The sequence below is a fragment of the Bufo gargarizans genome, chromosome 2 (genome assembly GCF_014858855.1).
Source record: "Bufo gargarizans isolate SCDJY-AF-19 chromosome 2, ASM1485885v1, whole genome shotgun sequence".
NCBI lineage: Eukaryota > Metazoa > Chordata > Amphibia > Anura > Bufonidae > Bufo > Bufo gargarizans.
Window position 1 is genome coordinate 595814471 of NC_058081.1, and position 24313 is coordinate 595838783.

The 24313-nt window shown below is 43.5% G+C and overlaps 1 protein-coding gene across 1 annotated transcript in view; it reads left to right on the forward strand.

Annotated features, from left to right (window-relative positions):
* Positions 1-24313, forward strand: part of SCNN1D (sodium channel epithelial 1 subunit delta) — a 67595-nt gene that overhangs the window by 19586 nt on the left and 23696 nt on the right. Inside the window, exons 6-7 of the mRNA XM_044277552.1 lie at positions 18269-18432; positions 21267-21365. Of these exons, the coding sequence (XP_044133487.1) occupies positions 18269-18432; positions 21267-21365 (263 nt within the window). The remainder of the gene's footprint in view (positions 1-18268; positions 18433-21266; positions 21366-24313) is intronic.

Consider the following 24313-nt stretch of genomic DNA (forward strand, 5'->3'; position numbering starts at 1 on the left):
CAGGCGCATGGATGACGTGATCGCATGGCACGTCATCAATGCGCATGGGGCACTCTGATGTCACTCTGGAGCGCCCCGGGAGCCGCACGGATGGTAAGTATACCGCTCCCCCGCTTCCCGCTCCTACTATGGCAACCAGGACTTTAAAAGCGTCCTGGGTGCCATAGTAACACTGAAAGCATTTTGAAGACGGATCCGTCTTCAAATGCTTTCAGTACACTTGCGTTTTTCCGGATCCGGACAACGCAAGTGTGAAAGAGGCCTTAATTAGACTTGCATGAGATAATATTAGCATTTTTTTCTTTCTTTGAAGAAAAGCTAATTTGAATATCTTTCCCAGAAACCCAAAGATATGCATATTAGCTTGCTTGACAAAAAAAAAATAAGAGGGAATATTATGTCTAATTCCAGCAAAGGTGCATCTATTCTTCCCACAAACAAGATCAGTATTGCCTTGCATAAAATGCACATTGTGAGGGCCTCTTTGAAAGTTATTTTGGGTATTAGGGGGTAAGCAAATCGAGCTTCGGATCAAGATTCAAAGTTGATTCATTCCTAAACTTCATTTTAATGCTGTATGGAGACCTATCTCTGTACAACATTAAAATATATGCACTTCGCAGAGGCAAAATTCATTAAGTGAAAAGTCGCGTGAGACTTTGGTGAATAACTTCAGGCTTCGATTCTACAACTTTAAATACATTTTAAAACAGGAATCCAAAGTCGGCACATACATATTAATGCTGTACAGTATGGTTTTATTGGGATCCTAACGATCCATTTTTTTTTCTCTCCGTCCTTGGGAAAGGTAGGTTAGAGGGTATTAGAAGGGAATAATAGAAAATAAATATATTGCCTTATAATTGTAATGTTTTATACATTTATAAATAAGGAAGGAAAAAATACACATTCTGAATATTTTATGGTCTCCCTAATGATGAAGAGGACCACAAAGAGTACTCCCCATGGCGAGTCAACTAAGCAAGGCAATTTTTTTTGAGACGCGTGATCCTTGGGGGAGTATTCTAGTTGTTTTGAAAGGAAAGTTAGATGACATGCCTCACTTTCAGTTGATTATTGGGCAGAGTGGGTCTCTCTTCTAGACTCACGTTTATTTCATGATTTTTTTTTTTATATGAGTGCCGTTATGTACCAATTTTAGGCTAACTGCAGCATATTTGATTAGTCCAGAATTGATTCAGGTCTAAATTGAATTTTTCAAAAAGTTTGCTCATCTTTAGTTAAAATCCAAATTGATAGAATTGATTTCCTCATTTGTAGCATGTGTATTATATTATGTTTCATGGATCAATTTTGCCCTTTTTTTTCCCACTAACTTTTTAGTGGTTGGTATCTATTGCCGTGCTTTTATCTCTACATAATTCTTCTCTGGAAAAGAGACATGCATGCTAGTCTACAAGAATTCAGCTCTTTCAAGGTAACTACCCTGTAACAGAGCTGAGCAAAGAAAATTTGCTTGGCTACTTGAGAGGCCTTGCTTGGGGTACTATTTATTCTTATGGAGGGCACCCATTATGAAGGATAAGTATCATCACCCAGTCACTGTTCTTCTGGGTTACTGTGAAAACATACGAAAATTGGTACAGCTTACATCTTCTGGCATCAGATAGGCTTAGAAAAGCTGGGTGGCGTGATCAGAAGTCTAGGAAAGTGGTCGGCTTTCTGATGTGCTCTGTCTGGGAAATTAAATCCACCGCAATCCATCTACCAGCAGAGTATTGGTGGCTACCAAACATCTCAGAGCCAGCTAATTTTACTCCGGGCTACATTTTGAACCCAATATCGGGTGAATTGGATCATCCAGACCGGAGCTATAGTTTGGGCCTAGCTCTCACAGAAGACCGCAACCTATAGTACAACGTGACTCCCTCCTGCAAACAGGTGGACTACCCCTGGTGCTGTCTACTCCTGTTCACTCCTCTGGACCACAGGTAGGACACTACAGAACCCGTCCAGATCATCACAAGCCCTTCGGCAGCTCCACCATCTTGCCAAGACTGGGTTGCACGCCTCTAATGGCTGAGGACTTGCCTGAAGATATTCAAGGGCTGCGTAGCCTGCGGACCTGCTACACCTAACTGACGACACTCGGGTACCTGATTCGCTGCTGTGCAGATTTGGGGCCCTATCAGGCACCAACTTACAAGCTGAGGACACGAACATGAGTGCCCCTCTGCAACACACCTGAAACCGGGCCTATTCGTAACCACTGATGCCGCGGGACGAATCGCCTGGATAACCATCACGTGGTTGGCCTCTGGGATGCTGCGACTATATTTTATTATAACCAAAGACATCCTCGCTACTCGTCACTCTAGCTGTTCTGGTGTCTGGTGTTCAGCACGTGGAGATCCCGGCGCCTGGAGTTGGGAAGACCTGGTGAATTAAGATCGCACAGGCCGCAGTAAGTCACATACCTCTATATGCCACTATTGAAGGCGCTTCCTTGTCTGCAGCCCATTTACATAGAAACATAGAATGTGTCGGCAGATAAGAACCATTTGGCCCATCTAGTCTGCCCAATATACTGAATACTATGGATAGCCCCCGGCCCTATCTTATATGAAGGATAGCCTTATGCCTATCCCATGCATGCTTAAACTCCTTCACTGTATTTACCGCTACCACTTCTGCAGGAAGGCTATTCCATGCATCCACTACTCTCTCAGTAAAGTAATACTTCCTTATATTACTTTTAAACCTTTGCCCCTCTAATTTAAAACTGTGTCCTCTTGTGGTAGTTTTTCTTCTTTTAAATATGCTCTCCTCATTTACCGAGTTGATTCCCTTTATGTATTTAAAAGTTTCTATCATATCCCCTCGGTCTCTTCTTTCTTCTAAGCTATACATATTAAGGTCTTTTAACCTTTCCTGGTAAGTTTTATCCTGCAATCCATGGACCAGTTTAGTAGCTCTTCTCTGAATTCTCTCTAGAGTATCTATATCCTTCTGGAGATATGGCCTCCAGTACTGCGCACAATACTCCAAGTGAGGTCTCACCAGTGATCTGTACAGCGACATAAGCACTTCACTCTTTCTACTGCTTATACCTCTCCCTATACATCCAAGCATTCTGCTGGCATTTCGTGCTGCTCTATTACATTGTCTTCCCACCTTTAAGTCTTCTGAAATAATTACTCCTAAATCCCTTTCCTCAGATCCTGAGGTCAGGACTGTGTCAAATATTCTATATTCTGCCCTTGGGTTTTTACGCCCCAGGTGCATTATCTTGCACTTATCCACATTAAATTTCAGTTGCCAGAGTTCTGACCATTCTTCTAGTTTTCCTAAATCCTTTTCCATTTGGCGTTTCCCTCCAGGAACATCAACCCTGTTACATATCTTTGTGTCATCAGCAAAAAGACAAACCTTACCATCGAGGCCTTTTGCAATATCACTTATGAAGATATTAAACAAAATTGGTCCCAGTACAGATCCCTGTGGAATCCCACTGGCAGGGGCGTCGCTAGGTTAAAACATTCGGGGCCTGGGCCCCGGATGTTTTGTCCCATGCCCCGAATGTCCTGCCTGCCTGCTAGATGCAACTGTATTGCCGTACACAGAACGGCAAATACAATTGAATCTTATACTGGGAACAGGCGAAGGACCTTTGGTGACATCACAGGCCATGTGATCAGCAAAACAGGCTGTGATAGGATGACCTGGATGATGTCACCATCCAGGTCATCCTATCACAGCCTGTTTTGCTGATCACATGGCCTGTGATGTCACCAAAGGTCTTTCGCCTCTTCCCAGTTCAGGATTGGACCGGAGTCAAGAGGAGAAGGAGCCTAATAGTGATGTCTGTACAGGCGAGGTAAGTGAAGGGAGAGGTAGAGAAATGCTGGTCGTTGTAGTTATTTAACTGGGATGTATTTTAGGGCTGAAGGGAGGGATGTTATTGACATGGAACTGTGTGCTTGAGGTGGCTGGGGGAGGGAGGGATGTTATTTACATGGGACTGTATGTTGAAAGTGGATGGTGGGGGGGAATGATGTTTATGTACATGGGACTTAATGTTTAGGGTCCGTTCACACTTGCGTTTGGTGATCCGCTTGTGAGATCCGTTTCAGGTCTCTTACAAGCAGCCCCAAATGCATCAGTTTAACCCCAATGCATTCTGAATGGATGCGGATCCATTCAGAATGCATTCGTTCGGCTCCGTGCGGTCCCCCGTTCCATTTTGGAGGCGGACCTCAAAATGCTGCAAGCAGCGTTTTTTGTGTCCGCATGGCCTTGCGGAGCCAAACGCATCCGTCCTGACAATGTAAGTCAATGGGGACGGATCCCTTTGCATTGACACAAAATGGTGCAATTGTAAACGGATCCGTCCCCCATTGACTTTCAATGTAAGTCAGGACGGATCCGTATTGGGACTTAGAAATTAAAATCTAATACAAACAAATTGGTCCTGAACGGATGCATTCGTTTGTATTATATCGGTGCGGATCCGTCCTGTACAAGTACATGAACGCAAGTGTGAAAGTAGCCTTAGGGGGTGATGTTTACATGGGATTGTGCGTTGGAGGCGGCTGGGGAAGAGGTGATGTTATTTACATGGGACTGTATAGTGGAGGGAGGATTATAACTGCAGGGGGCACTGCAGCTCCAGGGGACATTATAGGCGTTCTTATTACTACTGGGGGCTCTATAGGAGGGTCTTGTAGATCTGCCTTATTTCTACTAAGCGCACTATGGTGGCCTTATTACTACTGTGGGGTCTGTAGGGAGCTTTATTACCACTGGGGGAACAATAGGGGGCCTTATTTCTACTAGGGACTCTGTGAGGGTATTATTAATATGGGAGGGCATTGTTGAGGAGCATTATCACGGTTGGGGCAGTGTTACTAATAAGGGCATTCTAGAAGGGAATTACTATTGGTGGGACTATGAGGAGCACTATTACTATGGGGGGCAGTAATGTTTCTTTAGGATAGTATTTGGGGGTATGAGGGGGGGGGGGGGGGGGGTTGAGGTTTTGGCATAGAAAGCAGCAGGATAACACTGTGGGGACTCCAGTTGGGGGATAATGATAGAATGTGAGGAAGCTAAGATGTCTGTGTGTCACACTCTGCAGAGACGAGGCGGCTGAGAGAAGTTGTCCAGACCGAGAAGATGATGACAGAGAGGAGACGTCACCTGGAGGCCCTGGATGTGACAGGTAAGTGCCGCTGTATAGCAAGTACAGCATAGTGCGGGGGGGGGGGGCATATTTATTGGGGCTTGTGCCCCGGATCTTTTGAGACCCTAGCAACGCCCCTGCCCACTGGTAACATGACCTTGTTTTGAATGTTCTCCATTGACTACAACCCTCTGTTGTCTGTCACTCAGCCACTGCCTAATCCACTCAACAATATGGGAGTCCATGCTCAATGACTGCAGTTTATTGATAAGTCTTCTATGTGGGACAGTGTCAAAAGCCTTACTAAAATCTAGATATGCGATGTCTACTGCACCTCCACCGTCTATTATTTTAGTCACCCAGTCAAAAAAATCTATAAGATTTGTTTGACATGATCTCCCTGAAGTAAACCCATGCTGTTTTTCATCTTGCAATCCATGGGATTTTAGATGTTCCACAATCCTATCCTAGGTCGCGGAGATTGATTCTCACTTCCAACCCCCCCACCACTTATTGTTGGAGCTAAGTTCCAATTTTTTCTGGACTGTGCTTCATACCAACCTACTGTCACTACTTCAGAATCACTTCTTTGCTAATTGCAGAACCTAGTCCTAATTTTTCTTGTGGCGACCCCTTGCTACAATTTTATTAGCAAAGTGCTTACAGATACCTGATGTGATCTTCCAATAGGCTAATAAGAGACCCAACACCTCTATAGCCTTCACTCTGAGATAACATGGTGAAAATTGGGAATGCTACTTCCAAAGAACCGAATAATTCCCAGAAATGTACCTCCTCACATGGAGAGATGGATAAATACAGGACAACAAAAGAATACTAATTCCGCTGCCCAGAAGACACATACACCATCCACAGAAGCCATTCCTAGAGCTCATACAGATATGGGAGAAGAATCAGACAGTGAAATAGATGTCCCAAGTAGCCGAGACTCCCTCTCTATCTCTGGCTCCTTTTTACAAAAGTCCTTAGGCAAAGCGCTTGCCAAAGCTCTAGACCCCCTTTCCAAAGACCTGCATGATATTAAGCACGATATGAAACATATTGGGGCCAGAGTTGAACAACTTGAGACGTCACACGCAGCTATATGTGACTACAGTACAGCCGTCGCAGCTAAAATAAAGTCATGCCAAAACTACTTCAATGCGGCCTTTGATGCCATAGAAGACCAGGAAAACAGAAGCCGCAGAAATAATTTGAGAATAAAAGGCCTCCCTTAATCTGTTATACCTACAGCTTTACACTTGGTCGTTAAGGAGGAAGCCTAAAGACTCAGAACCACCAAGAGACGTCGTCTGTCGCCTCCTTAATTACAAGGTGAAAGAAAATATATTGCGACGTACTAGATCATCTACTCAGAATGAATATGAAGAAGCTCAAGTACATATTTACCAGGACTTATCCCTACAAACATTAAAAAAGAGAAGAATCCTCAAACCATTAACAGAGGCTCTCAGTGCTAAAAACATCCAATACAGTTGGACATTTTCTTTTGACTTCATGTTGATGTTTGGAAACAAACAGTTCCTGATACGATCAGTGACAGATCTTCCAGGAATATACAAAGCCTTAGAACTTCCAGACCTTCAAATCCCTCACTGGGCAGTGGTGAAAGATCTAGAAAACGTACCAGAAGTGAAACCGCCTACTCCTTGGGAGGAAGTGTCTCATGGGCAATATGCAAAGTCTAAGAAGAAAGCTGGAAGACCGACACCACACAGCGTTGTTTTAGATGCTACCTGAATTGTCTCATTAGTAAAAAGAGACTCTTCTCCTTTATGGCACCCGAACATTGCGGTACTAACATTATCACAGATTTGCAGACTATAACTGTCTTCTTCTCCTTCTCTACTCTGTGTTCTATTCTGCTCTCTTGCACACTAACTCTCTTTCCCTGACAGGTTGTTTGTTAACCATGCTAGAGGTAGAGGTCAACGCTTAATATACCTAGACAGGCTTTCATTTTCCCACTATTTCTTTTAAGCATTTCTTTCTAATTGGGCACATGCCTCTTTCGGTCATTAAGGATCAGTTTATCAGCTCTCCCTCTATTTCTGAATTTCCGCTACTCCCTGTAGCTTCTTATATACTCTTTCTAGCTATCCTTTCTGCAATTTTTTTCCCCGCTTTTCCATTTTCCTACCTTTCATAACACCATGTATATTAGACTAGTTGGGTCTCACCAGCCGAGACTCCTGTGGTCGAAATGCCTTTGGCTGCACTCTTTTGGTGTACACCTCTGAGGTTTCTGAATCACCTTGACTTCATCATTGCACTATTTAGCGGTTTGCCACATTATCGCATGTTCTGCGTTAATTTTATGTTGATATGTTGCACTGGTTTTGCACTTGTACCCCATGCCTTTCTTTCCCCCCCCCCACCTCGCTTTTACCGCCCCCCCCCCCCCCCCACCTCATTTTTAGGGCTACTGACACCAGTTGGACTTTGCAAGTAGAGGTTCCTCCTTCGAAATATACCAATGACACGCCTTAAGATCATTTCATATAATGTGAGAGGACTAAATTCCCCATCTAAGAGAGGTCAGGTAATGTACTTCCTTAAAAAGAACAAATGTGATATATGTTTGCTGCAGGAGACACATTTTAAGAAAAGGAACATCCCGACTATAAACAGGTTACATTTTTCCACGTGGTTTCATGCTAGTTCAGACAGTGACGCGTCGAGAAGTGTGAGCATTGTGTTCAGAAAACATGTCTCTTTCTCAGTATTAGATAAATGCATAGACTCAGAAGGCCGCTATCCTTTCATTAAAGGGAAATTGGATGACCACATGTTTACGGTAGGGAATGTCTATGCTCCAAATAAGGCACAAATTCCCTGGCTTACTAAGGTATTAAAGAAATTATCACAATTTACAGAGGGGACCCTAGTCCTCGGAGGGGATTTTGATGTAGCGTTGAACCCACTCATAGACACCTCTAACGGTAGATCAGCTATCCGATTTCGGGCATTGGCGAAATTTAAATGATTACTTAACTCCCTTCAACTAGCTGACTCCTGGCGCACTCTACACCCGTCTGTTAACCACTACAGGACCGCCGTATGCAGGATTGCGTCCTGGTGGCGGCCTTGTTATTCTTACTGGACGCGCCGGCACGTCCTCTCGCGGGACGCGAGATTTCGGGGCAGAGCCGGCCCGCGCATGCGCATTGCGGGCCGGCAAAAGTTAAAGGAGTATTTCGTCACCAGCCTGCCAGCCAATGATCATCGCTGGCAGGCTGGTGATTTTTAAAAAAACGAATCAGAAGCCAAATAACACCTTATATTTATAAATATAAGGTGTTAAATGGCTTCTCTGCTCCTCTGCTGGTCCTTTTCGTCAGTTGGTCCCAGCAGAGGAGCACACATCGCAGTGAGTACACTAAACAGTACACTTAGCCCCCAGATCACCCCCATCACCCCAATTAACCCCTTGATCGCCCCTGTCAATCACCTAGTGAAAGGGAAAAAAGTGATCACTTTTTTTTTCACTAGTATTGGCGGTTAGGTTTTAGGATAGTTTAGGCCCCTTTGTTAGGTAGTTAGCGTCGGTTAGCGCCCAGCCCACCGCACCGCAGTCACTGATTCGCTGATTAGCGTATCGCTAATCAGCATTTATACTTTTATAGTATCTGTAAGTGATCAGAACTGATCACAGTCAGATCTATAATAGTATTAGTGTCACCTTAGCTCGCCCTCCACCCAAAACAAAAACGCAGTGTTTGCCCGATCAGGCCTGATTGGTCGCCCACACGTGCGTTCACCCACGCCCACCCCGCGCAGTGACAAAAAAAATATTTTGGGGGGATTACTGCACAATCACTTTACAAGTGCTGCAGCTGATAAAAAAATCTGTTTTGATATTTTTTTATCAATCGCAGCGGCTTCAGGTACTTCGCTAGCCTCCCATTTGTAAGACAGGCTTGCTTTTTTTCTTGGGTAGTCTCAGGGAATACCCCCTAAATTTAGTTGACCAAATGGCAAATAAGGGGTATTCTTCTGAAGAGGCCTAAAGGCTTCTGACCCAGTCGGATGAGGAATGGGAACCCTCATCTGATGGATCCAGCGGGTCAGAATATGAACCTGTAGAAAGCAGTGGCAGTCTGACCCAAAGTTCGGACGAGGAGGTTAAGGTCCCTGATACCACCAGGCGTACCCGGCCCCCTGTTGCTAGACCACAGGTTGCGCAGGATCCACTTCAAGGGCAGCAGAGTGGGGCTGGCGCTGTCGGATTACGTGGTGAGGCATACACCAGCAGCGCAGCCCATCCTGGACCTAGTATCAGCGCTGCGTACAACATAGTGAAGTGGCGAGCACCAGAAGGGCAGTTGAAGCTGGTACGGTGGCACGTGCATTAGTTCTCCCGTCGCAGCCGCACCAGTAGTTCCCCCTTTCACCGCCCAGTCTGGAGTTCGGGTTGAGACAGCTCAGATCGGATCGGCACTGGGTTTTTTTGAGCTGTTCTTGACTGCAGAGCTCTTGGACTTAGTCGTGGCAGAAACAAATCGGTATGCCACTCAATTTATAGCCGCCAACCCGGGAAGCTTTTATGCCCAGTCTTTCCAGTGGAAACCTGTCCAAGTTTCCGAATTAAAAAATTTTCTGGGCCTTCTCCTCAACATAGGCCTAACAAAAAAGCATGAATTGCGGTCATATTGGTCCACGAACCCAATTCATCACATGCCCATGTTCTCTGCTGCCATGTCCAGGACACGATTTGAGACCATCCTGCGTTTCCTGCACTTTAATGACAACAGCACCTCTCGTCCCTGAGGCCACCCAGCTTTTGACCGGCTCCACAAAATTCAGCCCCTCATAGACCACCTTAACACCAAATTTGCAGATTTGTATACCCCTGAGCAAAACATCTGCGTAGACGAGTCCCTTATACAGTTTACCGGGCGCCTTGGCTTCAAACAATACATCCCAAGCAAGCGCGCCCGGTATGCGGTCAAATTGTATAAGCTCTGTGAAAGGGCCACAGGCTATACGCACAAATTTCGTGTTAGTGAGGGTAAAGATCAGACCCTGGAGCCGGTCGGTTGCCCTGACTACCTGGGGAGCAGTGGGAAGACAGTCTGGGACTTGATGTCACCCTTATTTGGCAAGGGGTACCATCTTTATGTGGACAATTTTTACACAAGTGTGCCCCTCTTCAGGCATTTGTTTTTAGAACAGATTGGCTGCTGTGGCACCGCGCGACCTAGTCGCTGGGGCTTCCCCCAATGGCTCATTACCACCCGTCTTGCAAGGTGGGAGAGGGCTGCCTTGTGTAACGAAGAACTGCTCGCGGTGAAATGGAGAGACAAGCGCAACGTTTACATGCTCTCCTCCATTCACACAGACACGACAATCCAAATTGAACGAGCAACCAGTGTCATTGAAAAGCCCCTCTGTGTCCACGACTATAATTCGCTCATGGGAGGGGTGGACTTCAATGACCAGATGTTGGCTCCTTATTTACTTTCTCGCAGGACCAGATGCTGGTATAAGAAGGTGTCTGTATATTTAATTCGATTGGCTGTATATAATAGTTTTGTTCTCTACAGTAAGGCTAGGAGAACAAGATCCTTCCTCAAATTTCAGGAAGAGATCATCGAGAACCTCTTGTATCCAGGAGGTTCCGTGGCCACAACCACCAGTTTAGTGAGCCGTCTACACGAGCGAAATTTCCCCTGTGTCGTTGCTGGTACCTCAAACCAACCGCCACCCTGAAAAAAAATTTGTGTCTGTAGCAGGAGTGAAATAAGGTGTGACACCCGCTATTTCTGTCCTGACTGCCCTGACCACCCTGCCCTATGCTTAGGGGAGTGTTTCCGGAAGTACCACACACAGGTACACTTAGCATAGGGATTGCATCTCACAGGACAGGCACACAGGGCTATTAGGGCCATTTGACTCACAGCTGCTGCAAACCTCTCCTTTCACCTGGTGCATAATGTACTTCGCCACATCTCTGGGCGATTTGCGCTTTGCACATTGTCCCATGGGGAAGGAGAGGTTTGTCCTATAAAGGTAAAAAAAGCAAAATTAAAAAAAGTTTGTAAGCAAAAAAGTTAATGTTCTGTTCCAAAAGTTTATAAAAGTTAATGTTCTGTTCAAAGGTTATTATAAAGTTCATGTTAATAAATTTATTGTGTTGCGGCCTGTTTTTTTTTTCTACCTTCTAGGTGGACCAACCGATCAACCAGCTGCAGCACTGATGTGCATTCTGACAGAAGCATTGCGCTGCTGTCAGATTACACAAAAGTCGGTGTATGCGGCACTGCAAGACTCCACAGGTGACCCCATTTTGGAAACAAGACACCCCAAGGTATTTCATGATGGGCATAGTGAGTTCATGGAAGTTTTTATTTTTTATCACAAGTTAGTTGAATATGAGACTTTGTAAGAAAAAAAAATCATAATTTTCCTCTAACTTGTGACAAAAAATAAAAAATTCCATGAACTCACTATAACCATCACGAAATACCTTAGGGTGTCTTCTTTCCAAAATGGGGTCACTTGTGGGGTAGTTATACTGCCTTGGCATTTTAGGGGCCCTAATGCATGAGAAGTAGTTTGAAATCCAAATGTGTAAAAAATGCCCTGTGAAATCCAAAAGGTGCTCTTTAGAATTTGTGCCCCTTTGCCCACCTAGGCTGCAAAAAAGTGTCACACATGTGGTATTGCCGTACTCAGAAGAAGTAGGGCAACGTGTTTTGGGGTGTATTTTTACATATACCCATGCTGGGTGAGAGAAATATCTCTCTAAAAGTCAACTTTTCACATTTTTTCATACAAAGTTGTCATGTTAGAGAGATATTTCTCTCACCTAGCATGGGTATATGTAAAAAGACACCCCAAAACACATTTCCCAACTTCTCCTGAGTACGGCGATACCACATGTGTGACATTTTTTTGCAGCCTAGGTTCGGCAAAGGGGCACAAATTCTAAAGAGCACCTTTTGGATTTCACAGGGCATTTTTTACACATTTGGATTTCAAACTACTTCTCACGCATTAGGGCCCCTAAAATGCCAAGGCAGTATAACTACCCCACAAGTGACCCAATTTTGAAAGAAGACACCCCAAGGTATTTTGTGATGGGCATAGTGAGTTCATGGAAGTTTTCATTTTTTGTCACAAGTTAATGGAATATGAGACTTTGTAAGAAAAAAAAAATTATAAATCATCATTTTCCGCTAACTTGTGACAAAAAATTAAAACTTCTATGAACTCACTATGCCCCTCAGCGAATACCTTAGGGAATCTACTTTCCGGAATGGGGTCATTTGTGGGGTGTTTCTACTGTCTGGGCATTGTAGAACCTCAGGAAACATGACAGGTGCTCAGAAAGTCAGAGCTGCTTCAAAATGCGGAAATTCACATTTTTGTACCATAGTTTGTAAACGCTCTAACTTTTGCGCAAACCAATAAACATACACCTATTGATTTTTTTTTATCAAAGACATGTAGAACAATACATTTTGAGAAAAATTTATATAGAAATTTAGTTTTATTTGAAAAATTTTACAACTGAAAGTGAAAAATGTCATTTTTTGGCAAAAAAAAATCGGTAAATTTCAATTAATAACAAAAAATGTTAAAATTTCAGCAGCAATGAAATACCACCAAATGAAAGCTCTATTAGTGAGAAGAAAAGGAGGTAAAATTCATTTGGGTGGTAAGTTGTATGACTGAGCAATAAACCGTGAAAATAATGTAGTGCAGAATTGTAAAAAGTGGTCTGGTCATTAAGGGTGTTTAAGCTAGGGAGGCTGAGGTGGTTAAAGACTTCACACACTACTCGGCCCCACACAATTCCTACCAACGAATCGTCTATATATTCATCCCCACCAACTATATTCAGCATTGTCATTCCTCTGACATCAAGACGGAAGTCCTCTCAGATCACTCAATTTCACGGCTGGAGTGTTTGCACAAGAGATCCCTACTAACCTCTCATTTAATTGAATTAACATCTTTACGTGTTGAGCTCAGGAACATCCTTAATCTCTGCTTGGCTAAAGCTTACCTCTATGCAAAGTATAGACACTACGCCCATGGCGACAAGCCAACTACATCCATGTTGGCCCAGATTAGGGCTAAGAAAAATAAATCATTCATTACTAGTCTTAAAAACCCGGTCCTATATTACACAAAACAGAAGACATAGCAAAGGAATTTAGCGATTTCTATATGAAACTATATAATTTACAAACATCTCAAGAAACAGTAGAGCTTGTTTTAAAAAGGACTTAGTATCTAACTTCCTTTCCTCACTGTCCCTCCGACAAATTAGTTTTGCTCAATCCCATAAGCTGTGCTCCAATATCTCCTATCAGAAAATTAAAGATGCAATCGCGACAACACCCAAGAATAAATGTCCCAGACGGCTTGTCCTCATTTTACTATGCCACATTCTCAGAGGTTCTGCTTAAACAGTAATTTATACAATGCTGCATTAGGGGGAACTCCTTTTCACAAACAAACACTGATGGCCCAAATCTCTATTATTCATAAAGATGGGAAAGACCCAACTCTGTGTAGCAATTACCGGCCCATCTACTTGCTTAACGTAGATCTCAAATTATTTGAGAAAATACTGACCAATATATTGCAAATGATTCTCCCTTACCTTATCTCCCCAGATCAAGTGGGTTTTGTGCCGAGCATAGAGGGTAAAGATAACAACTATAGAGCATTCAACCGTGTAGACTGGATGTATTTGAGATGCTCTTTAGAGGCATTTGGTATTCCGTCCATCTTTATTAATTCTGTATTTACAATGTACCAAGACCCCACTGCCAGGGTAATGGTAAACGATGTGCTCTCGCCTGTCTCTAATGGCAGTCGGCAGGGGTGTCCACTGTCCCCCTTGCTATTCGTGCTGACGATGGAAACTTTATTGCAGAAAATAAGACAAGATTCTCGCATAAAGGGATCTGTTGTGGAGGTAGGGAGCACAAGGCGGCAGCATATGCAGATGATCTGTTATTGATGCTGACCAACCCATCTGTTTCACTTCCAATAATAGAGCTTTTATTCAACAATTTTGGCAAGGTAGTAAATTTCAAAGTAAATATGAGCAAGTCACAGGTTTTAAATATCTCTCTTCCTAGATGTCAGGCTTCCCTTGTCTTAAATACCTCACCTTTCGATTGGTCTCAACCCTTTATTAAATTTCTGGGAATCAAAATATCCTCTGAAAACAGTCAACTGTATAAAAACAACCTTGTGCCCTTGCTCCAAGAGATTTCTAAAATATTATCCTACTGGCCCACACCGTATATTTAGTGGTTCGGTCGCAAAAACATAGCCAAATGCCTTATCTGCCCGAAAATAACGTATCTGCAACAAGCTCTACCCATATATACCATAATACCTTCTATACTAAATTGAACCAGATCTTCTCCAAATATATTTGGAATTGCAAGAAACCAAAATATGCTACATTACATCTTCCGCAAATATATGGTGGAATAGATCTACCTGCGTCACAAATTTATGTTAAAGAGGACCTTTCACCGATTTTGACACTGTGAACTAAGAATACAGACATGGAGAGCAGCGCCCGAGGATCTCACTGCACTTACTATTATCCCTGGGCGCCGCTCCGTTCTCCTGCTATGCCCTCCGGTATCTCCGGCCACTAAGTTATAGTAGGCGGAGATTTCAGTCACTAAGTTATGGTAGGCGGAGTCTGCCCTTGTTCTGCTCTAGCGCTGGCCAATCGCAGCGCAGAGCTCACAGCCTGGGAGGTTATTTTCTCCCAGGCTGTGAGCTCTGCAATGCGATTGGCCAGCGCTACAGAAGAACAAGGGCAGACTCCACCTACCATAACTTTGTGAGCGGAGATACCGGAGCCTATACCGGGAGAACGGAGCGCCGCCCAGGGATAATAGTAAGTGCAGTAAGATCCCCGGGCGCCGCTCTCCATGTCTGTATTCTTAGTTCACAGTGTCATAATCGGTGAAAGGTCCTCTTTATAGCTGTACATTTGAGCAGGCTAGTAGACTGGATTAGAAGACCCCCTTATAAACTTTGGGTTCCTATTGAAGAGGATATTCTGTGAAACCCGCTACGTCACATCATTTTTACTGATCCTGACTCCCAGTACAATATATAATATCTTTATATCTGAAACCCGGAGAATTTGGAGTATGAGAGAAGTGTGTGCTTTGTGCTCCCCCTTCCCATCCCCCTACTTCAGGTTAAAGATATACTCTATAATACTGACGTTGAATATAATAGTACCATACCAAAAGAGATTAAGCTCAATGTTTCCACTATTGATTCTATAATAGAGGATGGGACGCTTCCTACTATCCAAGCTTTGTCTGAACGACTTGGCTATCCACTCCTTTCTACTCTACTGTATAATAAATTTATTCTCTCTTGCAAATAGCTCATACAGAGAGATGACTTTCAGAGAATACTAATAAAGTTTGAAACTACCCTGACTGTAACAGTCCGGGTCTGGTTCGGAGTCTTTTATTGCAACTACTTGCCAGGCTGATATCGTAGTCAGGAGGAAGCCAGTGGTCGATGCACAGATAAGCGTTGGTATTTGAGGAGTAGCACGTACCGTAGTCAGGAGGAAGCCAGTGATCGATGCACAGATGAGCATCAGTATTTGGCAGAGGAGCGTGGAGAGACTAGCTTGATTACAGGCTGAGGAGCACAATAATCTTGCAAGGCAGGAAGTATAAGGCTGGATTTAAATAGTAAGTCCAATCAAAGAACAGGGTGGAACAAACAGGGAGGCAGGAAACTGAAACTAGAGGCACAGGAAACTGTAGGCTTCGGTTCAGCACAGGAGCTGTCCAGAAGGCTGAATAGCTCAGTTGGAAGAACGCTGCAGTTCAGGAGTCCCTGGGTTTGAGTCCTGACACTGACACAGCTAAAAATGCTGAAGAGGGTTGCATCAACTCTTAGTAAACTCTTGCTCTCCCCACCTGCTAATTTGACACTCCCCTTTGTAGCAGCATGGGAAAAGGACCTGGAGAAAGAATTCTCAGAAGTGGACTTGCAAAAACTCTTCTTAGCTCCCAAGCAATCTTCTAAATGCATAAGAATGCAAGAGTCCGGATATAAAATCCAAACTAGATGGCATTTAACCCCAGCAAGACTAAACAAATACAACTCTAATTATAACACTAATTGCTGAAGATGTGGACAACAGACAGGCACATATTTTAATTTATGGTGGACATGCCCACTCATTACCACATATTGGTCATCAGTTCTACCCCAGATTAATCTGGTTGCAGGTACGAATCTTTCATTACTTCCAGAGACTTGCTTGTTACATTTATTTCCAGAGATACTCCCTAAACATACACTGAAACTAATAAAACACCTCCTTGCAGCTGGCAGAATACTAGTCCCCACTTATTGGAAGGCAGACTCTCCCCCAACGCTCAGATAGTGGGTAGAAAAGGTTGATTCTCTGTTCCGTCTGGAGGAGCTGGCAAGTTGGGAGACTAAGACCCACATCTTCTTCAAGAAGATTTGGTTCCCTTGGGCTAAATGTAGATGCTTCCCTATCTGAGGGTTGATATGTTGTCCAATAGTGAGAGGGTTACTTACAGTTATTTGTCCTCCATTTAATATTAGTCTACAGCTTATCTTCTCACATTCTCCTCTATAGACTATTTAGAAAGGAGTCTTATGGTTAAGAGATACATCTTTGTAGCCTTTACTTCCCCTCTCCCTCTTTCCTCACCTCCCCCCTCCTTTTTTTTTACCCCTGATGTTTACCAATCACTTTTCAGTATTGATAACTTCTGATCACTGAATTATCCGTATATGTTGCTTTTCCATTACCCCTGATGTTTACCAATCACTTTTCAGTATTGATAACTTCTGATCACTGAATTATCCGTATATGTTGCTTTTCCATCACGATTCTTTACAGAGGTCATTATTACTGTTCCAATGTGAATATAGCATTGTAGTGATATATGTGTTTCTTCAATAAGCACCAGACAAGACTGTAACCCTCTGTTACTAGATGATTCAAGCTGTACATTGTGTAAGAAATACTGTACTGCCCTATTGTTACTCATGTTCTTATAATTTATATATTAATAAAAAGAACTTTGAAAAAAAAAAAAAAGAATCTGACTATCTTTCTAGAAACCCAGAGGAGCATTGCCTGGCATACAATACTCTACACACATACTGCACATATTAGGTATTCTCCATAATGAGAACGATTACCCCCCAGACAATGCATATAATGCTGAGAAATCCAGTATAACATACTAGTTTCTCTTGCTTTTTCTCACAACTATTTGGGACTGCCCCGACTGCTGGTGTGATGATCTGGGGAGTCATTGCATACGCCAGTTGGTCACCCCTAGTAGTGATATGTGCAGGACATCCTGCAGTCATATATGGTCTCTCATGTCAGGGCTTCCAACTGGCATTTTTCTGGATAATGCACACCCACAGTAAAGGTTTTTCCAGGAATGTCTGCGCCAGATTACCACACTTACCGGTCTTGCCTAGTTGTCAAATTTATTGCCAATTGAGTATTTAGGGTATACCTGGGATGCTAGCTTCAGCAACCTTAGCCTTGTATCCAGGCTAGAGGTGACCCAACATGATATTAGAGCCTCCTTTCAATTGTACAGTTTTCCCAATAAAGTTATCGTTTCTCTCTAATACTGTAATCACTTACATATATCGTCATTACATTCACACATAGAAAGTTTCATTCAACTCCAACAACTTCTTGGTGCATTCATTTTTTTGTCATTGACTGTACATACAGCATGTCTGGTTATATAATTACACCTATTATATTTGCAGGAATGTCTTATATTTTGTCTTATATTTTGTGATGATTTTTGACAGTGACAACTATATACAATGAAAGCTAAGGACAGTCATAGATGGGCACATCATTAATATTGATAGTAGTAGATACAGTATCTAGTATCTCTATCAGTCCTTTCCTATATATAGACTTATGATACTTCCTTTTCCATTCAGAAGTACAGGATAAGGAATGGCTCATTGCACAGAGATTTGCAAATGTTAAAGAACATTAACTGTTAGCTCTATCACACAATTTCACATGTGAAACTAATTTAACTTGATCGCTTTCTTTTTAAGGATTGTCCTTGACGCTGAAGACAGACCAGAATGATAATATGCCCATTTTGTCAAGTGCAGCAGGTGCTAAGGTCATGATTCACAACCCTAACCAGTTTCCACTGGCGGAGCATGAAGGATTTGATATATGGCCAGGGACCGAGACCTCAATCAGTATTAGACAGGTTAGTGATTGAGCTGGGTTTTTCTCAAAAATCGGTTTACTTTTGTAAAATGCATAGATCTTTTTAATATATTCGGAATTGTAGTCTTAAAGGGGTTATCTGGGACATTTAAATAAGCACTCCCAGAAAAAAAATCCCCTCTTTTTACCCTCTGCATTTTTTCCCGACTTCCAGCCCAGACAAAAGATACTGTAGGGTTTGGATAATCAGAGTCATGAGGTATAACGGAAGGATCAAACGGGGCTGAATATTTGTGAATAAGACCGTAAATCCTAGGGGATTGTGAAATCCCAAAGGGGATGAAAGGATGTGGGCGCCGAGAGCAGTGGGATAGTAAAGAGAAAAATCTGTGTAATAAGGTCAGGGAAGGCTCTTTCCATTCAGTAGACTGAAGAGGCAACAACTGTGACTTCCTTAACCCCAATGGTCATAGGTGTGCTCTCTGGCAGGCTGTTCTGGCAGAGAACAGCTGTTTTCCTGCTCCGGCATTGCCAGATGTTACCAGAATGCCCGTCGACCCCATTGTCTATATTGTGGCTGAGATCCAGCCACAATCCGGTAAATATGCTGGAATTCGCCATGACAAAAAAAATGCTGCACGCAACGGCTATGTACCTTTGCAAATGCTCTGTACCTGCGGGTAATTGTTTTTTATTATTGTATTGTACTCATTTTGAGCCAAAAATCATTTTTTCATTTGGTCTTTATAAATAATGTTGTGTCCCTTTCCCTGTACCGGCTTGAGATTCTCTAGTAGCAGGTTCTATATTTTTACTTCTTATCTCTGATCGCTGACCTTATAAACACTCATTATAGCTCAATTCTATTCTTACTGATAAGAATGTGACTTAAATGAGTGTTTTTGACCTTCCAGTATTTTTTAGATGTTTTATTAGATGACCAGCACAAAGTGATAGTGAAAGTACTTTTTACACAGCTAGTCAATTAACCCTTTGTGACAGAACGGCAGAATTTTTTTAATAAAGACCAATTGAAAAAATTATTTTAGCCCAAAATAAATAAAATGCAATCAGAAAAAAAAAAAAAAATGCTCAGAAGGGGTATATATATATAGCCTTTAATATTATTATAATGTAAAACCTCTCTTTACATAGTATATTGTCTGCCGATTTAGCTTCTATATAAAAGTTAGTTAATAGCACTATCAAAATAATTGTGCAGTCGTGCGCTCAGAAATTACTGGTCACTATCTATAGGGGATGCTTAGCTGCTATTCATTTTCCTCCAGGCTTGCTGTTTGACTGCTTTTTAACTTGATCTGTCACAGCAGAAGTGTGATCTGTGACTGTAACTTGAATACAGGGCCCACCGGGGGTATGAAGTAGTCTGAAACACTCCTATCTCAGGATTCGTTTAGACTGTTCCTCCCTGTTGCTCTGCCTCTTTAAATTGGCTGCTGTGTATAATCCCGTCTGTTACAAGTTAACGGGAAGTCAGTGCCTGGAGAGCTGATTTTCATTACAGCAGGGGCCAAATGATCGCAAGGTATAAACTACTAATCCGCCAGTGATATAATCATGATTATAAGGTAAAGGTAATTGCCACGCTTTTTCTAAGTTCCGATTTTTGTGATAAATTGCAGGGGGGGCTACTAAAATAATTTTTAAAACTCACCCGCCCAAGCTCTCTCTGATCCAGCATTGCTCCTTCCTCTCCAGCAAGACTTCAGCGCCAGGAGTGAATATGTTTTCAGTGCCTGGCCTGTCAGTCTTAGCACTGAAGGCGCACCATAGGAGACAGAGGGTGGAGCCTATGGGTGCAACGAGATGCAATGGCACCACCCTTATTGCACCAAGGGGATCAATTACACATGATAACGCAGCGATTTTCTACAGTTTGCGGCCACCTAAGGTCTCGAATAAAGCCGATTAGGTCCGGATGCGTTCAGGGTGTGTTCAGAAAAACTCGCACCATTTTGCAAGCAGGTTTAGTCAGTTTTGTCTGCGATTGCGTTCAGCAGTTCAGTTTTTTTGCGCGTGTAAAATGCGCATTGATGTGTTTTTCACACACGTGATAAAATCTGCAGGTTTACAAACAACATTTCTTAGCAACCATCAGTGAAAAACGCATCCGCACTTGTTTGAAATAGAATAAAGAACATGCTGCGTTTTTCACGCAACGCACAAGTGATGTGTGAAAAACAACGCTCATGTACACAGACCCCCATTGAAATGAATAGGTCCGGATTCAGTGATTGCGCCCGCACGGAAAAATCGCTCGTGTGAAAGGCTACTTTCACACTGGCGTTTTGGCTTTCAGTTTGCGAGATCCGTTCAGGGCTCTCACAAGAGGTCCAAAACGCATCAGTTTTTCCCTAATGCATTCTGAATGGAAAAGGATCCGCTCAGAATGCATCAGTTTGCCTCCGATCTGTCACCATTCCGCTCTGGAGGCCGACACCAAAAATGCTGCCTGCATGTGGTGCAGAGCAAGATCCGTCAATGGGGACAGATCCGTTTTCTCTGACACAATAGAAAATGGATCCGCCCCCAATTGACTTTCAATGGTGTTCATGACAGATCCGTCATTGCTATAGAAGACAAAATACACCCGGATCCGTTCATGACAGATGTATGCGGTTGTATTATTGTAATGGAAGTGTTTTTGCAGATCCATGACGGATCCGCAAAAAACGGTAATGTGAAAGTAGCCTTAGGAGATAGGACCTACAGCATTACATTCAGCTGACATGCGCACATCTTGCATATCTGCTGAATTAATGCTGGTAAATATGGTATTTTATACACTACTCTATTTTGTACAGTGAATACAGTATATCAGTAATTATAATAAACTTTTATATTTTGTCGCAGGATCAGATAAACCGTTTGGGAGCACCATACAGTGACTGTATCTTAGATGGGAGCAACTTAGACTTCCAGCTGATGTACAATTCATCCTACACCCAACAGGTAAACCAGATTGAATGTAGGTCAAAGCTTATCCCGATACTTAGATCAATATTGCTTTTAAACCACTGTCAGGGATTTTTTATTTATTTATTATTGAACATCTGCTTGACTCTTAGGAAAAAAAAATTATTAAAAACTACCCCTTACTAGAGTTGAGCGGACACCTGGATGTTCGGGTTCGGCAGGTTCGGCAGGTTCGGCCGAACCTGAAAAAAAAGTTCGGGTTCGGGAGGTTCGGCAGGTTCGGGCTCGAACTTGACCCCGAACCCTATTGAAGTCAATGAGGACCCAAACTTTTGGGCACAAAAATGGCTCTAAAATAGTCCTGGAAAGGGCTAGAGGGCTGCAAAAGGCATCAAAATGTGCTTAAGAGCATGGCAATTGTTCTGCAAACAAATGTGGATAGGGAAATGACTTAAAATAACATAAAATACAGAAAAATTAAAAATAACAGTCTAGATCTAGGAGGAGGTTGAGGAGGCAGTGGATGGGTGTATGTGGCGGTGTAGGTTAATGTGGCGGTGTAGGTGGAAGCGGCGGTGAAGGAGGAATAGGTAGCCAACACTGATTTGTGTTATTTCTTATTTTAAAATTGGGGTATCCCCCAAAATATTGGGACATATAACAAAATAAAACAAAGAATAAGTGCACTTGAGTACAAGAATGGATGGTTGAGGCTGGTATAAATGTCTATTCTGCACAAGGTACGGACAAGTCCTGTGGGATCCATGCCTGGTTCATTTTAATAAACGTAAGCTTGTCCACATTGGCTGCGGCCTGTGATAATGCCCTCTGTCGTGCTAAACACACGTTCACACTATACACTGGCTGCAGGGCCGGTCAGCACCTCCAAGGCTGACAAAGCTTTTCCACATTTGGGCCATGCTAACCCTGCCTTCTCAGGTGCTGGCGGTGCCCCAGCTGCGTTAGCGACCTCTTCCTCCTCCTCTGCCTTCGTCTTGTGCTTCCACTGTGCCCCCGCTGTCAGGTGGGAATGCCATCAGCAGCGTGCGCTTGTAGTCGCGCATCTTCCGATCAATAACAGATGTTTTCACAAAATTTAGTTCCCTGTCAGCAATGCAGAGCAGGGGTTCATTCACGGCAAAAGGGGGTTCATGTCACCCAGCAATAGAACAGAGGATTATGAGAGATTTAGGCCGCTGTCACCCAGGCACAGCAGGGGTTCATTCACTGCAAAAGGGGGTTCATGTCACCCAGGAATAGAACAGAGCATTTTGAGAGATTTAGGCCGCTGTCACCCAGGCACAGCAGGGGTTCATTCACAGCAAAAGGGGGTTCATGTCACCCAGCAATAGAACAGAGGATTATGAGAGATTTAGGCCGCTGTCACCCAGGCACAGCAGGGGTTCATTCACAGCAAAAGGGGGTTCATGTCACCCAGCAATAGAACAGAGGATTATGAGAGATTTAGGCCCCTGTCACCCAGGCACAGCAGGGGTTCATTCACAGCAAAAGGGGGTTCATGTCACCCAGCAATAGAACAGAGGATTATGAGAGATTTAGGCCCTTGTCACCCAGGCACAGCAGGGGTTCATTCACAGCAAAAGGGGGTTCATGTCACCCAGCAATAGAACAGAGGATTTTGAGAGATTTAGGCCCCTGTCACCCAGGCACAGCAGGGGTTTGTATACGCCAAAAATGTTAAAATGTCACCCAATAATTGAAAATAAGAATTTTTTTCATTTAGGGCACTAAAATTGGCACCTTTTTTAATTAAAAAGGCTAGAGGGATGTAAAAGGCAGTAAAATGTGCTTAAGAGCATGGCAACTGCTCTGCAAACACATGTGGATAGGGAAATAACTTAAAATGAAATAAAATAACTAAAACTTACAAATTATTAACCTGCAACTCAGAGAAGGAGGTGGATATGGAGTCGGAGGTTGAGGAGGCGGTGAATGTGGTGTTGTAGGTGGAGGCAGCAATGGAGGAGGAGGAGGTAACCAACAATGTTTTTTTTTATTTTTTATTGGGGTAGGTAGCCCCCAAAATATTGGGACAAATAAAATAAAATAAAATAAAACAAAGAATCATTGTACTTGACTTGAGTACAAAAATGTATGTTTGATGGTGGTATAAATATCTATGCTGCACAAGGTACAGACAAGTCTTGTGGGATCCAAGCCTGGTTCATGTTAACGAACGTGAGCTTGTCCACGTTGGCTGTGGACAGGCGGCTGCGTCTGTCTATAATGACGCCCCCTGGCGTGCTAGATACACGTTCAGAGAGTACACTGGCTGCAGGGCAGGTCAGCACCTCCAAGGCATACAGGGCAAGCTCTCGCCATGTGGACAATTTGGAGACCCAGAAGTTGAATGGGGCAGAACCATCAGTCAGTATGTGTAGTCGTGTGCACAGGTACTGTTCCACCATGTTGTTCAAATGCTACCTCCTGCTAACACGCTCCATATCAGCAGTTGGGGCTGGTTGTTGCGGCGAGGTGACAAAGCTTTTCCACATGTCGGCCATGCTAACCCTGCCTTCTGAGGTGCCGGCGCTGACACAGCTGGTTGGCGACCTCTTCCTCCTCCCCTGCCTTCGCCTTGTGCTTCCACTTGTCCCCCGGCGTCAGTCGGGAATGCTCTCAGGAGTGCGTCTACCAGCGTGCACCTGTAGTCGCGCAACTTCCGATCACACTCCAGTGAGAAAATTAAGGACGGCACATTGTCTTTTAACGGGGATCCAGCAGGGTGGCCACCCAGTAGTCAGCACACGTTAAAATGTGGGCAACTCTGCAGTTGTTGCGCAGGCACTGCAGCATGTAGTCGCTCATGTGTGCCAGGCTGTCCAGAGGTAAGGACAAGCTGTCCTCTGTGGAAGGCGTATCGTCTGTGTCCTCCGTATCCCCCCAGCCACGCACCAGTGATGGGCCCGAGATGCGTTGGATGCCACCCCGCTGTGAACATGCTTCATCCCCATCCTCCTCAT